At 43.3% G+C, this 14,817-nt stretch overlaps 1 protein-coding gene across 4 annotated transcripts in view; it reads right to left on the bottom strand.

Annotated features, from left to right (window-relative positions):
- Positions 1-14,279, bottom strand: part of Antxr2 (ANTXR cell adhesion molecule 2) — a 140,393-nt gene extending 126,114 nt beyond the window's left edge. For 3 of the 4 annotated variants that reach the window (XR_010057380.1, XM_039092655.2, XM_063273302.1), the window contains exons 1-3: positions 13,535-13,686; positions 12,761-12,832; positions 10,383-10,454 (exon numbers count right to left, since the gene is read on the bottom strand). Coding sequence is in view for 3 of the 4 variants with exons in the window: in XM_039092655.2 (XP_038948583.1) it covers positions 10,383-10,454; positions 12,761-12,832; positions 13,535-13,686 (296 nt within the window). In the remaining variant the exon portion in view is untranslated. Of the gene's footprint in view, positions 1-10,382; positions 10,455-12,760; positions 12,833-13,534 lie in introns of all 4 variants that reach the window. The other variant, NM_001398916.1, reaches the window with a different exon arrangement.
- Positions 14,280-14,817: the final 538 nt, after the last annotated feature.

The raw sequence follows: 14,817 nt of genomic DNA, 5'->3' as shown, positions 1-14,817 counted from the left end.
CTGTATACCCGTAAGCAGTTGGGTAACCTTCCTGAATCCTGTTTCTATACCAATGAAATATAAATAGTAATGTCTATCTGGATTTTTGTTTTCATTAAGACTAGAGAAGCATGAGACCATTCAGCAGCCCTGAGCATTCAGAACATTGCAAGGGCTTAGACACAGTGTATAACTGAAGAGATTCGGTGGGAGTAGAGCCCAGAGCAGAATTCCCATTTTCCCTTTAGACTCCTGTGATACTGTTCTAGAAAATCTGAAAATGGTGTTTCAGTCTGGACTCCTTGTGACAAAATGGAGGAGCTGATCAGCCTAGTTCATCCGAGTCGGCCTGCAACCCTCTCACACCTTCTATTCATCCTTCAGAACACACAAAGAGGGATTGGTAAGTTTTGTGTAAGTCTGCAAACTACAAATACTATGCACAACGTCTTCTACATTCCCTTGGATAATAAAGATGAACAATCACAAAACATACAGCTTCAGAAATACCTTATGAAACCGTGGACTCTCTAGCAAGCATAAAACTCCACGGCGTCGCTTATTACTACCAGTTTTCACTCATTATTTGTGCTTAAGTCCTTGGGAGTTTGAATTTGGGGGCATTATCCGAACTGGAGAAGGGAAGGGGAAATGTGTCTGTTATAACCCAAGGCAACAAAGGAAGAGTAACAAAAGAAGAATGTGCTGCTTTTTAGAGGGAGCAAAAGGCAAAGAGGGACAAGAGAAGGGTGAATAACTAATAAGAAAGCAAAAGACAGACTCCATAGGAGTTCCTAGTGACTCAGGTCCCAGAGGCACCAAAGCAGTGCGAGTTACTGTCATTGCCTTTGGCTGCTTAACCATAACTCGATGACAAAACCCTACTGCTGAAGACACCAGTCACTTTGGATGTAAGAGACAGAGAAGCCAATCTAGAACTCTCCAGGAAACTCTATCCTAATGGCTAGTTTACATCATGTCAGGGGAGAAAAACATCAACGGTTATACCCATCGCTTACATGCTATACACCACCAGCCTACCCAGCAAAACCTGTTCACAGGTACAATAGTGATGTATAGTTATGGATTAATAAACTCCTCTCTGATTGGCTATGGAGCCTGCTTCATAGGGTTTTATGTCTGATACTATAAGCCTTGTCAAAAGTTCGTGAGTGGGCGGAGCATAGGTACTAGGAGAAGCAATAATTGTTTTCCACATGATCATGATGTCCTAGTGCATTCTAAAATATTCACACTTATGCCTATAGAACTGATCTCAACATCAGCCTGAGATCTTTTTGTCAACAGGTAATGGTTAATGTGGAGACTCCTAATTGGTCACGGTGATCAGTGTAAATTAAAACCACGGGATCGACCTAGAGAAGATTCTTGAGTGATGTAGCCCAAACTCAGAAAGCCATGTCCTCTCTCATCTGCGGTTCCTACCTCGGGATCTTCGCATAGGAGTGGGCAACATGGATGAAATGGAATATATAAAGAGACAGTTGGGTGGCTTGGGATGGGAGAAGCAGGGTATAGGTGACATGACGTGGAAAATACGATAGCTACGATAGCTGAGAGAAAAGAGAGCAATACAGAAGGAAGTGGGGAACAAAGCACAAATGACATCGAGGTTGTTCTTCAAATGACCCAAAAATTCGGGTAAAGATGTGATCCCTTCTCACCATGCTGCTCACTGACTGGGCAGGTCTGACTCTGTCAGGTATGGGTGGTCATTGAGGAAGCTGCAGAAACTAGGAGGGTGGATGGCCTTGCTCACAGGGTTGGCAAAGTGGAGCTAGTACTGATTCCGGTGCTGGCCATGGTTCTATTGCTCATGGGTAGGCTGGGCTTTGCTCAAGCACAGTGCTGTCAAGGTGGTCACAATTTCATTCAGTGAAAGTCTTCAAAGACCATGACAGAGGAAGCTCCCATGCCTTATTGAGTCATGGACCTGGAACTGGAGCTAACAGCATTTCATACTCATGTCTGCTAAACGTTGTGGCCAGTCAGTTCCAGACCCAGGGAAGACTTTAGAAACCATGTGAACATACGGATGTCTTATCATCTAGGACATGACAGACTCTCACTATAATTCACATAAAATCTTGCCTGTTGCTTACTCCGAATATTCCTCTAAGGCCTACATTTCTGGTATGGAATCCAGACCAATAAATCCAAAGGAGCAGTCTAGGATCTGAAAATACCTGCCCACCAAATCCCCTGATAGTCTGATTTTATGAAAGGTTTCTCCATTTTAGCCTGCATGTTCTACTACTCTGGCCTTGAAGTTCATCCCGGCTTCCCCTTTTTATACTATGGCTTCATTTCCTCACTCACTGTCCTACTGGGCTACTGGAAGTGACCCCTACATTTTACTACTTCTGTGTGTTCAGGTTTGTTCCTCAAGCATGAGTAAAAGTGTAACGAACTTGTCATTTTCTAAGACAAGTCCACAGGGCAAAGTAACTGTTAGTACATACATCATCAGAACACAGAAGCTGCGGTAGCCAGGCCCATCCAGAGGCCAAGTCTGTGGCCAAAGCAGACTTTTCTAAACAGAACAGTTCCCTAGTAGAATTCCTAGTAGAATTCCTGTTAATAAATAAATCATGTCAATAAACAAAACAAGCCAAGTTTGGCCATTTCCTATCCCTAGTTCACTGGCTTGTAAGAACAGAGTAATACAGAAGATGATATTTTCAGACTGTGAAAGACTCTGATTCATTTGAAGAGTACAGAAGGGGAACATGAGTACCCTGAGTCAGCACAGCACACTGACGTGTTCCTGTGTCCTGTCAGGCCAGGGTGAGTTTGACTACCAACCTGAGCCTCTGTAGACAAACAGGGCCACTTGAAATCATTGATCTTCCATTAGCAATGTGGTACAGGATAAACCTGGGATAACCTTCAACTCCACCTTAGTGCCTTTCTAGCTAATCATTAAAACATAAAGAGGAAGAGACTATGAAAATATGCACAGTAACTGAAGGTCATAATTGCAGACAGGTGACAGAAGCAATGAGCAAAACGCAAGCAGGCACAGACCTTCTGGTGCACCCAGAATGTGTTAAATCCTTCGCTAGAGCTTCTCAGAGACGGCGCTCAGTCACCTAGACACGGCTCAATGGTTGGGACACTTAGCGCCTTCTGTGGAGCGCCAAACTTGGGCTCGACTCATGTCATCCAGATACTACAGAGCTCCCATGCCTAGTTGACCCAAGGTCCTGTCTCCTCACTAGCAAGGAGAATATGGGCCCTCCAAGCTAATTGTGTTCTAGATCTCCATGCTTTCTCTTTTCAATCCTTCAATTCCACTCTGATTACACGCCTGAACCCCACGGCTACAGAACTCTGTAAGGTTTCGACATTTAATTCAAGCACTTAATTAAAGACTTTTCTACATGTTTCCCTATTGAATACACGAAGATTGAGATTATGATGATGCTCATCATATGTAGTCTTCTGCCTATAAGAGAATCATTAACAGTTTACTGTTTATCTTCCAGCCTTCTACTCCATGTGATTTAGAATACATAAAATGCATTAAAAAAAATTTATCTCTTTTACAGAAAAAAATTAAATTCATGTTAGTACTTCTGCAATGTGGTTATTAATTTACTATATCACATGCCTGTTTTATATCAGTAGTTTGATTTCCTCAACTACCATGGCTGCATAATATTTCATCCTAAGTATATAGTACCATGATTAAAATACAACTGATTGACGAGCATAGAATTTGGATATAGTTTCTCATTATTAAACATAGTTTTTTAGTGTCCGATGTTGCACCTTATATCCGTCTCTGCTAAGCCTGTGCAAAAACTGGAATCTCTTACTTGAAACTTGCTACTTTTATAGATACTGACAATTTTCCTCCTAAAAATTATGTGCTAATTTATGAGTTATCAACCATTTATCAAGAACTATTTCCCCACAAGTAAATATTTAACTCTGTTTTTTAAATAATTATAAGGAACCCACTCAAACAATAAAAATGCATACATTGTATAAACTTAATTAAATGACTTGTGTCATCGCTATATGTTTACGTAAGGACTATTTTTACTTAAGTCATGTTGTGCTCAAAATCTAAAGTCCGGTTTGGGTAGACAAGTCTTTGTTAACTTAAGGCAAATATAGATAGTGAAAAGGAAGTGGGAATGTTTACAACTGCCATGTAAGAATAGGAAGGGTACGTAGCAAAAAACAAGTCAGTGTTTACATTACACTGGCATAATTTATATTGTGGGCCTAACTAGAGTTTGCTCTATTGTAGTGGCTCTAAGCATTGACTTAGGTTCTGGCATCAGAAGAATTCCATCATTCAACCTAGACTGTTGAACTTCTACATGAACCAGGCTCTGATCTATGGTTGGATATATAAGTGAACAAGAAAAATAAGAACGCTGTACTTTCATATACTCTAGGTTCAGGGAAATACAAACTCATTCATTCATTGATTATTTAAAAAATATGAACAGTGTTTTTGGAGATACAGGACGTCAGAGAAGACCTGGGATAGAGAAGGAAGAAAGGGCCTACTGTTTAACTAAGCGTGGCCCATTCGTGGGAAGTGAAGAAGACCATAGGATATGGGGGAAGACTGGCCGGCAGCTGGACGGGGTTTTGGAGACATTTGTTTCTCTTCTAAGTCATTAGACTGGGTTAGGCGTTAGAATGACATAGTCTATTAAACATTGGCTAATTCACTGCTTGGCACTTGCTACTGGGAGCCCTTAGACAAGATAGATGACCTATCTTAAAGTACAAGTCAATTACAACACCTATTACATAGACTTAACAGAGGTTATGCATAGAAAGCACTTTACAAATTATAGGACATGTAAGAATCATTCAGCAATTTTTTTTATCTAAATCATTATCACAGAATTAAATAATTATGAGTGGAATTGGGCAGAAATAATTATTCACATTTATGTGAAATAGTAACTAGACTCTCTAACATCCTCAAAATTCTTTCTTTTTCCATATTCTGAGAGGTTACATATTTGCATGCCTGACCCTTTAATGCAGTGGCTCTCAACCTTCCTAATGTCGTAACCCTTTAATACAATTCCTCTTGTCGTGGTGACTTCCTGCCATAAAATTGTTTCATTGCTATTTTATAATTGTAATTTTGATACTGTTATGAATCACAATGTAAATAATTTCTGAGACAGAGGTTTGCCAAAGAGGTCACAAACCATAGGTAGAGAACCACTGCTCAACTATGAATCTTGGTTATTTATATACACAATCATGCTCTGATTCATTCATTCATTCTTTCTATCTATCTATCTATCTATCTATCTATCTCTATCAGAAACACAAACACACACACACACACACACACACACACACACACACACACACACACACACATTAGAGTACTATCTTTGTGGACTCCAAATCCCATATATAAAGCAGACAGGTAAGTAAGTGGATCAGAGGCTTAGCAGGTACATAGACAACAGAAGTCATGGGAACAAGAGAAAGGTGGATGTGCTTCAGATTAAAGTATTTAATGTGACAAAACTTTAAGCAATGGGTATCTAAAATGTATAACCGAAAGTTGTCTACCATGATTATGATTCTGTGGATTTACATAACGCTAGACTTCGTGCTAAGGTCCTAACAGAAGACACAGCCCTGGTGCAAATACGTATTGTCTTCCCGTCTTGCCTCATCACTTTAGCAACCCCTGAGAAATACAAAAGAACAACTTCTTGTATTTGCCAAGGTACGCAAGACTGTGAGTAAGACAACCAAAATTGTGAAACTCTCTGTACTTTTCTTTTGCTTAACTACTGCTCTCGTATCATATGCTTAGATCTATTTGCGTGTGTGTGTGTGTGTGTGTGTGTGTGTGTGTGTGTGTGTGTGTGTGTACATGCACGCATGCATGCACACAAACTCTTGGGAAAGTTTATAAGCAGTGAGGAACCCAGTTACTAGGTTTTACTACGGAAAGCCACAGGGGTCTAGGAAACAGTTGTCTACTGATCTGCCATCTCAATAAGAAAGCTATTTCTCTAAATTTAGAATTGTGGAGTGATTCTATATCCAAAGATGGAGAATCACAGTTAATTTGATTCCAATTCAATTAATAGAACTAGTAAAATGATAGCTTCAAAGGAAGTAGCCCTTTTTAATGGAAATTGCTCTATGACATATAAAAATATCACACTGCCCATTATCTTATTTGGACCTGCACAATAACCCCAAGAAACTATGGCAGATTGTACACCTGTGTTCTATAGACAGAAAAGGTAGCACTAGTAAGGGATTCATTTCATTTTGTGTGTGCACATGCACGTGGAGGTCAGAGGAATATCATGGGTGTCAAGCCTCAGAAGACATCCGCTGGTATTTTGTTGCTGTTGTTTTGACACAGGGTCTCTTGTTGGTCAGAAGTTTCCTAATTAGGCTAGGCTGACTGTCCAGCAAACTCAAAGAATCCCTCTGCCTCTGTCTCACAACTGCTAGTACTATAAGTGTGCACTGCCATGTCTAGTTTTTTTGTTTGTTTGTTTTGTTGTTGTTGTTGTTTTTATGTAGTATCTGGAAATTAAACTCAGGTCCTTAAGCTTGCATGCGTTCACTCTGCTGACTGAGCCATCTCTCCATGTCCAAAGCTCTTATCTCATGAATACAAACCGATTATAGCTTTCCTTCTTTTCATCAACTTCAGTCCTTACAACTCCCTTATAAGGTAAGGTTTACTTTTGTCACCATTAGGAGCAGCCTCTACATGAGAAAACTGAGTCATAAGAAGCTTGTGATGAAGCAAGTTATCCTCCTCAGTCACTCAACTAATAACCTAGAGGGGTGGGATTTAAACTCAAGTAGACTTGCATGAGTAACTCTTGAGTGTGTCATGACGTTCTTGAGGGACAGCCCCTTCTCCCACCGACTTCCATCCCTTGTGCATTGGACTTAACCGTTGACAAAGGATGTGTTTTGAGCTTACTTAAAAGATTTAAATCCCCTCACACATGTCTAAATATTATCAGTCTGGGCGACCAGTGACTATGTTTCATCTCCAGTGTGATGGAGAACCCATATGCAAAGTGCCTAGCAGAAACCCTGGCACACGTATGCAACTGTCAGTTACCGAGCCCCTGACATGCCTGGCATTGTGCTAAGTGCTTTGCGATGTATATATGAATGTCATGAATATTAAAACCGTGCTTTCCTTCCTTGACATGCTAGATCCGAGCTTGACTCTTTGGAAATTAAACTGGACAGTAAAGATGGGTCCTTTTCATAAAGCCAAAGTTTTTTATATTGATGCACATAGGAAACTATGATCATGGGTTACAAGGGACTGTAATTGTTGAGAACCGCATGTTCATAATAAATTAAGCCAGCAAAATACAAATAGGAAAACTGAGGTTCTGAGCAGGACTGACAGCCTAGAGAGGGTTTCCTCTTCAGGCAAAGAAAAACTTTACACAAGCTTTACATATCTATACACATGCACATGCAAATGCACATAGTATAGCATAGCATAGCATAGTATGATGTAGTATAGTATAATATATATAAATTTTTCCTGAGTCAATGAACTGTAAACAAGTTATCCCCTTCGCCCTTTTAAATAGCATGCTTTATTGATTTTTTGGAAACTCAAGAAATAACTGTTAAAGTATATTGACTGAGTTCTACAAAATTAACCGAAAAACTATTTTCAGGTTTTTTTTTAATTCACAAGCTTGCTCCTCAGAAAATTGGAAATAGACTCAGAAATACCACTCTGGAGAATATCCCAAAAGATGCCCCACCATGCCACAGGGGCGCATGCTCCACTATGTTCATAGCAGCCCTATTTGTGATAGTCAGAAGCTGGAAACAACCCAGATGTCCCACTAAATGGATACAGAAACTGTGGTTCATTTACACAATGGAATACTACTCAGCTATGAAGAATGAGGACATCCTGAGTTTCGCAGGCAAATGGATGGAACTAGAAAATATCATCCTGAGTGAGGTAACTCAGAACCAAAAGGACATGCATGGTATGTTCTCACTAATGAGTGGATATTAGCCAAAAAAAAAAAAAGTACAGAATACCCAAGATACAGCCCAGAGAACTCAAAAAAGTCAGCAAGTTGAAGGGCCCAAGTAAGGACACCTCAGTCCCACGTGGGAGGAAGAAGAAAGCAACCACAATGGGGGAGGGAGGGAGGGAGATATAGGGGAGGGGAAGGGGATGGGGCTGGGGAGAAAAGGGAATATGATCTGGTTTTGGGTGAGGGAAAAGGACTGAAGCCCTGAGGGCCAGCAGAAAGAATGGAAAAAGGGAAGAAGGAATTTGGGAGGACCCTCCAGAATGTATCAGAGATGTGGGAAGTGAGAGTCTCAGGGTTCAAAAGGGGAACCCTAGATGAAATGCCCTACAGTGGGGAAAGGGAACTTATCTTCAGCAGAAAGACAGGGCATCAAGTGAGGGATAGTGTTGCTATCCCACAGTCAAAGCTCTGATCCATAATTCTTCCTGTCTGAAAGAAATGCAGGGGTGGAAATGGAGAAGAGCCTGAGGAAAAGGAGATCCAGTGACAGACCCAAAGTTGGATCCAGTTCAAGAGGAGACCCTAAGACCTGACACCAATACTGAGGCTACGAGGTGGTGGTGGGGGGTTGTCACAAAAAGGGACCTATCATGACTGCCCTTCAAAAGACCCAACAAGCAGCTGAAAGAGTCAGAAGCAGATATGTGCACCTAACCAACAAACAGAAGCTGCTGACCCCTCTGGTTGAATTTGAGAAAAGCTGGAGGAAACTGAAGAGGAAGGCAACCCTGTAGGAGGACCAGCAGTCTCAATTAACCTGGACCCCTGAGATCTCTCAGACACTGGATCACCAACCAGGCAGCATACACCAGCTGAGGTGAGGCCTCCAACACATATACAGCAGGGGACTTCCTGGGTCTGGGTTCAGTCAGAGAAGATGCACCTAACCCTCAAGAGACTGGAGGCCCCAGGAAGTGTAGAGGTCTAGTGAGGTGGGAGGAGTGGGGACATCCTTGTGGAGACATGGCGGGGGGGGGGGTATGGAATGTGGACCTGGAGGGGAATAAAATCTGGAGTTTAAAAATAAGTAATTTAAAAAAAAATTCACACATTCTGCAAACCAAAGAGCTGCAGTCACCCTTGCTTAAACTGTAGATCAGAAAGAAGTGATGTCAACATGATGTTACCTCATTCCTTCAGTCAACAAGTAGTCACAAACCAAGGACTTACGCACTGTGTGTTAGGGAAGTGAAAATGCAGCATAGCATCCCCTTTCTGACTGGAGAACTCATAGTCGAGCAAGCCAAAGTAACTCCAGGAAAAGCAGCCGTGATTTAGATATGTGGATGGCTACTTCCAATGTGACATACGATGACCACACAGCATAGAAAGAGTCACAAGAAAGAGAGTGACACTGGACAGGAAGGCCACTTCTTTTCAAAGTACGGAGAGGTAGCAGGGTGTGTGTGTGTGTGTGGTGTCTTATGTGTGTGATGTCTTATGTGTGTATGTGTATCTGTTGTGTGTGCATGTGTGTATATATATGTGTGTGTGTGTGGTGTCTTATGTGTGTGTGTCTTGTGTGCATGTGTGTGTATGTATGTGTATGTGTGTGGTGTTTGTGTGTGTGTGTGTGGTGTCTTATGTGGGTGTCTTACATGTGTATGTGTGTGCATGTGTGTGTATGTGTATGTATGTGGTGTCTTGTATGTGTGTGTCTTATGTGTGTGGTGTCTTACGTGTGTATGTGTGTGTTGTGTGCATGTGTATATATGTGTATGTGTGTGGTGTCTTGTATGTGTGTGTGGTATCTTATGTGTGTGTGTGTGTGGTGTCTTATGTGTGTGTGTCTTGTGTGCATGTGTGTGTATGTATAGTATATGTGTGTGGTGTCATGTGTGTGTGTGTGTGTGTGTGTGTATGGTGTCTTATGTGTGCGTGTCTTGTGTGCATGTGTGTGTATGTATGTGTATGTGTGTGGTGTTTGTGTGTGCGTGTATGGGTGTGGTGTCTTGTGTATGTGTGTCTTGTGTGCATGAGTGTGTATATGTTTGTGTGTGTGTGTGTGTGTGTGTGTGTGTGTGTGTATTCTTATAAAGGTAAATAAACTGAGCATCACTGAACTTCAGAGAAAGACCGGAAGTGTAGAATATATTCTACATCTAAAATGAATGATATTGACTTTCAGATGGTCTACACCTTCACATTACTCACGCTGCATCCCCCCCACCCCCCACCCCACCCCCTGTCTATTGCAGAGCTCTGACTTGTCTGTGTGCTTGCTCGAGCCCACTGAGAGGCCTGGATCACCACACGGCAATATCAATCACGCCCGTATGACTCATCTCTCCTAAAAGCCCAGAGTTGAAATGATAATGCACTAACCTGTCTCCAGTTAATGGCAAAATGATGGTTGCTTGGGAAGAAAACACAATGAAGGACAATCTCATTTCAGGACTGCAAAATAAGGAAATAGACAGTTAAAACATTTTTAAAAGAAATATTGGTCCAATACAGAAGCAGAGCCAGAGAGTCTCATTTAAAATTAGTGTCAGTGAACAGTCCTCACTTCCCTTAAATGGAACTCTCTAAGTAGATCAACCAACTCCACTCAGTCGTCCTGTCTGCACTGCATTTCTTTTTATGCCAGCAGTGCTTCTCGGCTCTCAAAACACTCCTCCATGAATCACTGGGGTTTACATCTAGAAAGAATAACTGGAAAGTTTCTAGGCTGCTGCAACACTCTTCCCTAGAAAAATATTCCTTCCTTTGATCTCCTACTACATCTCTTTGCAGGAGGCCACACCCTTCACTTAGGGCTGAAGAGAAGCCAGTTTAACTTAGAAGCCACTGTTGTGACCAGAGTCCAGAAAAAATTCATCGTAAATACCGTAAATACTTAAATGTCTTAATACTTAATAATTACATTTCCTAATACTTCAGGCATTTAAGAAATCACTTTTTTTGATTTGGCACTGGAACTTCCCAATTTATCTTCCAGGATTCGGGTACGAATGTCTCTGAAATGTGGTCGTTTTTACAAAAGCACAAGCTAATCTTGCTCAGGTCTGAAACCGCAGATATGAAACTATGACACAAGCCGAAAGGTCAGAATTCTCTCCGAAGCCCCTAGCCTCTGTGAGCATTGTGCTTGTCGGTAGCCATCTTCGATTCATTTCCCACAATGTATAATTAGTAACTGAGCAACTATACTTGAGCCAGAGAACGGTGTATGGTATAGAAAGCCAACTTGCAAGCCAGAGTCAGTAAGAGCCTCGTTTTCTTCAGATGCTACACTGAAATAATCCATTGCTTCTGAATAACACTGTATGACACTCACAGCACATTCTGTGACTGAATCAGAAACTTATCAACAACTGTCTATTCCTCTGTGACAGTTACAGATATACGCTCTTGTTTATTTCTCTTTCCTCGATGGTTTCTTTGTTTTGTTTTGTTTTGTTTTTTTAACCTCAGACCCTGTCCGGAAACCAGAGTGTTCTCTTTGGCTCCTCCTGAAGTAGGAGACTGATGACTGAACCCGGACAGGCATACATTTTTTATAGGGATAGCTTCATTGCTGCCAATAACCAAAGCGGGGATTGCCTAGGCCTCTACAGACTGTTTGAAGTTTCTTGCAACATGACTTTCAAAATGTTTTGATCATCCGAGCCTGTTTTACAGAAAACATTTGGGCTAACGAGACTGAAGGAAGCAATATTTAATGACACAGCTCCTGTTCCTGTCCTTCCCATTATCCTGATAAACTTGCACTTGTTTCCTGGCATTTTTCTTTTTTTAGTTCCGAAAGAAAGAAAGAAAGAAAGAGAGAGAGAGAGAGAGAGAGAGAGGGAGAGGGAGAGAGAGAGGAAGGAAGGAAGGAAGGAAGGAAGGAAGGAAGGAAAGAAAGAAAGAAAGAAAGAAAGAAAGAAAGAAAGAAAGAAAGGGAAAGGAAGGAAAGAAAGGAAGGAAGGAAAGAAAGAAAGAAAGAAAGAAAGAGAGAGAGAGAGAGAGAGAGAAAAACAAGAAGAGGGGAACCACAAAGAACATGATATCCAAGGGTTATTTTTAAATAGGGACTGCCACTAATTCCTAGTTACTTCTAAATAAAAGAGTAAGCTGGATTTACCAGCAGCTACTCTTTTTATAGGCCAGGAAAAGCAGTGTTTGCCAGTCAGTGTTTGCTAGTGAAGCCTCCTGCATATATAGTGGGGTTGGGTTTTAACCCAGCCATGCACCCATGCATTGTGTGAACACAACTCATTTCTTTAAACATGCACACACACACACACACACACACAAGTGCTTTTCGGCTTGTGGGTTATTAGCATGCATTCATTTAAAGTTTCCCAACACTTTCTCCTTTTAAATGTGGACGTTTACAGAGCTAAGCGTGTGGAATTGAAAAATATGGTATGGATACTATTTGCATAAAAATGTATTTTTTAATGTGGTAAATTATGAGAAAGCATAACCCAAACTCAAAACAGATGAATGGTCAAAGAGGAAAAGACATTAAGAGTTGAAGATGTCTCCTCACACCTTGTGCCAAGTTTCTAGGAGCCAGATAAACTGAACATGCAAAAGTTAAGCTGAAAGGCTCGACAGAACACCATGCGTGAGAGAGCCACCTTGGGACCTGTAAAACTCAGCATTTTGATTTTGGGGAAGGTTTTCCTTGCAAAGGGTTTCAGCACAGGGAAACCTGGCTGTTTGTTCGGTTTCCCCTCCAATGCCAAGAAGGGTACAATGGGGAGACATACCTCACAAATCTCTCTGTCAGTTGGTGGACAAAATTGTAAATTTCAATCCAGTTATTTGCTACACTCCCAGACCTGAAAGAGGAAGATAAATTGATCAGAAAGACAAAACGTGGGTGGGCCTTAATGGCAAACATTTCTTCAGTTCTACAAGGCACATGATGGGGACAGAAGTGGACTGGGGGCCTCGCTCCCCTCTTCAAAGTGAAGTGCATGTTCGGGTTGTTCACATCCAGAGCTGAAACTTTAGTGTCTGGGATGAATCAAGGAAACCAGGAAGACCACACTTCTTTGGGGGCAACTGATTCGAGTGAGACCTGGCTTTTCAAAATAAAAACACAAGACCTCATTTCTCAGGAAATGCAAACCACATTGGGTTTGTTAAGGCTTTTTTTTTCCTGGCTCCCATGAAAGCTCTGTTAGCCGGATAAAATTGGCAAGCTTTAGAATGTCTATAGGGGTCTAGGGGAGTGTGATAAAGATGCCAAAGAGTCACAAAAGTTCCCTGGGATGAAACAAGCTGCAGGTGGCCACACTCCCATTTCCCAAGAGACTCCAGGGCAGAAAGCAGAGCATGCCCCTCCTCTGGAGAACCAAGTACCCCTGGACTATTTCTCTACAGCTAACGAGCTTGCTTTTGAGATGAACCAACCACATGCACACTAAGGAGAGTGCCCATTGCCTTCCCTGGAACGCAAACACACCTCAACTTCAGTCCTAGCGGACCCAGCTTGTCCTCCCTCCCAGGAGACCCTGACCCCACAGTCCTTCACTCACTTGTCCAGGACGAAGTACAAATCGAAGGCTTTTTTGCAAGAGGGCTGTTCCTGGGCTTGCAGCAACGACCCCGGACCGCCCACAGTCAACAGCCACAGGCCAGGGAACAGCCAGCTCCCAGGGCTCCGCGCCCGGGACCGACCTGCCACCATCCTGTGACCCGGGACCAGAGGCTCCCTTCGTCTCACAACCCCTCGGGCTCCGGGGTCTGCTACTGGGCTTCTCAGAGCTAAGACGAGAAAGAGGCGGAGTCACTGGGGACTCACCCCAGGGTCAGAGGCTGAGCGGGGCTGGGATGCCCGCTCCAAGCTCAGAGCCACCCAACAGCTGCCACCGAGGAGAGAGAGCGAAGTCCTGGGAGGACAAAGAGAGTCTCCGCGGCCGCCACAGCTGCCGCCGGAACTCTGGGCAAATCCCAGTGGACGGAGTCCAGTCCTCCCACTCCGGGTTCCGGAGAGTTGCTGCAGACAATGAGGCCCGCGGCGACAGCTCTCAGGACAAGTTCCTCGCAGCCTCCCGCCGAGTCTCCAGCGCCCACCCGGGAGTAGAGAGGCTGGCGTCTAGCTGGCGTGATGAGCAGTGGGACAGATGCCCGCGGACCCCACGATCGCCAGGGAAACTCAGCCGAGTCCTCCTTTTCCGCCTCTCTTCCTCAGACCGCCCAACTCCTCGCAGCACTTTACAACTTTCTTCTCTGCCCGGAACCTGGCGCCGTGCCGCAGGGCGAGCTTCTACAGCTGGGGATGCAGAGCGCCCGGGGGAGGCGCAGGACCCGGGGCAGCCCAGGCCTGGGGGGTGGGCGCTGACCGGTTTGCTCGTGCGAGCCCGAGGGCGGAGCAACGGGAGGAAGCCCGCCGAGCCACACAAGCACACTTATGGGTTCGTGCTGAGCGGCGGATGACTAACGCCTGCCCGATTTCGGAATGGAGAGAGGAGTTCTGAAAAACAAACGTCCTCTAGATACTAAACATACCCAACTCTTCCACAAGCCTGGCCCGGCCTAGTTTCCCCAGCTGTGCTGGAACAGCCCTCCGCGCGGTTTAGAGACTCAAGACCAGCTGTCTTGTGGACAGTGATGGCCTTATGCCTCATCCCTCCACCTCACCCCTCCGCACCCCTTATCCATCACACACCGACCTGGTGACACAGGCCTTCGTGTTTAAGAAAGGAGACTTCCTCTTTTTCTTCCATTCTTTCTTTTTTTTTCTACTTGATATTTTTTCCATTTCTCATTAATTCTGAGAATTTCATGCGACATGTATTGATCATATATATTCACCCCC

This window comes from Rattus norvegicus, chromosome 14 (genome assembly GCF_036323735.1).
Source record: "Rattus norvegicus strain BN/NHsdMcwi chromosome 14, GRCr8, whole genome shotgun sequence".
In the NCBI taxonomy this organism is placed as follows: Eukaryota; Metazoa; Chordata; class Mammalia; order Rodentia; family Muridae; genus Rattus; species Rattus norvegicus.
Note: the sequence above shows the minus strand (reverse complement) of the source record. Positions and strands in the feature narration are given on the sequence as shown.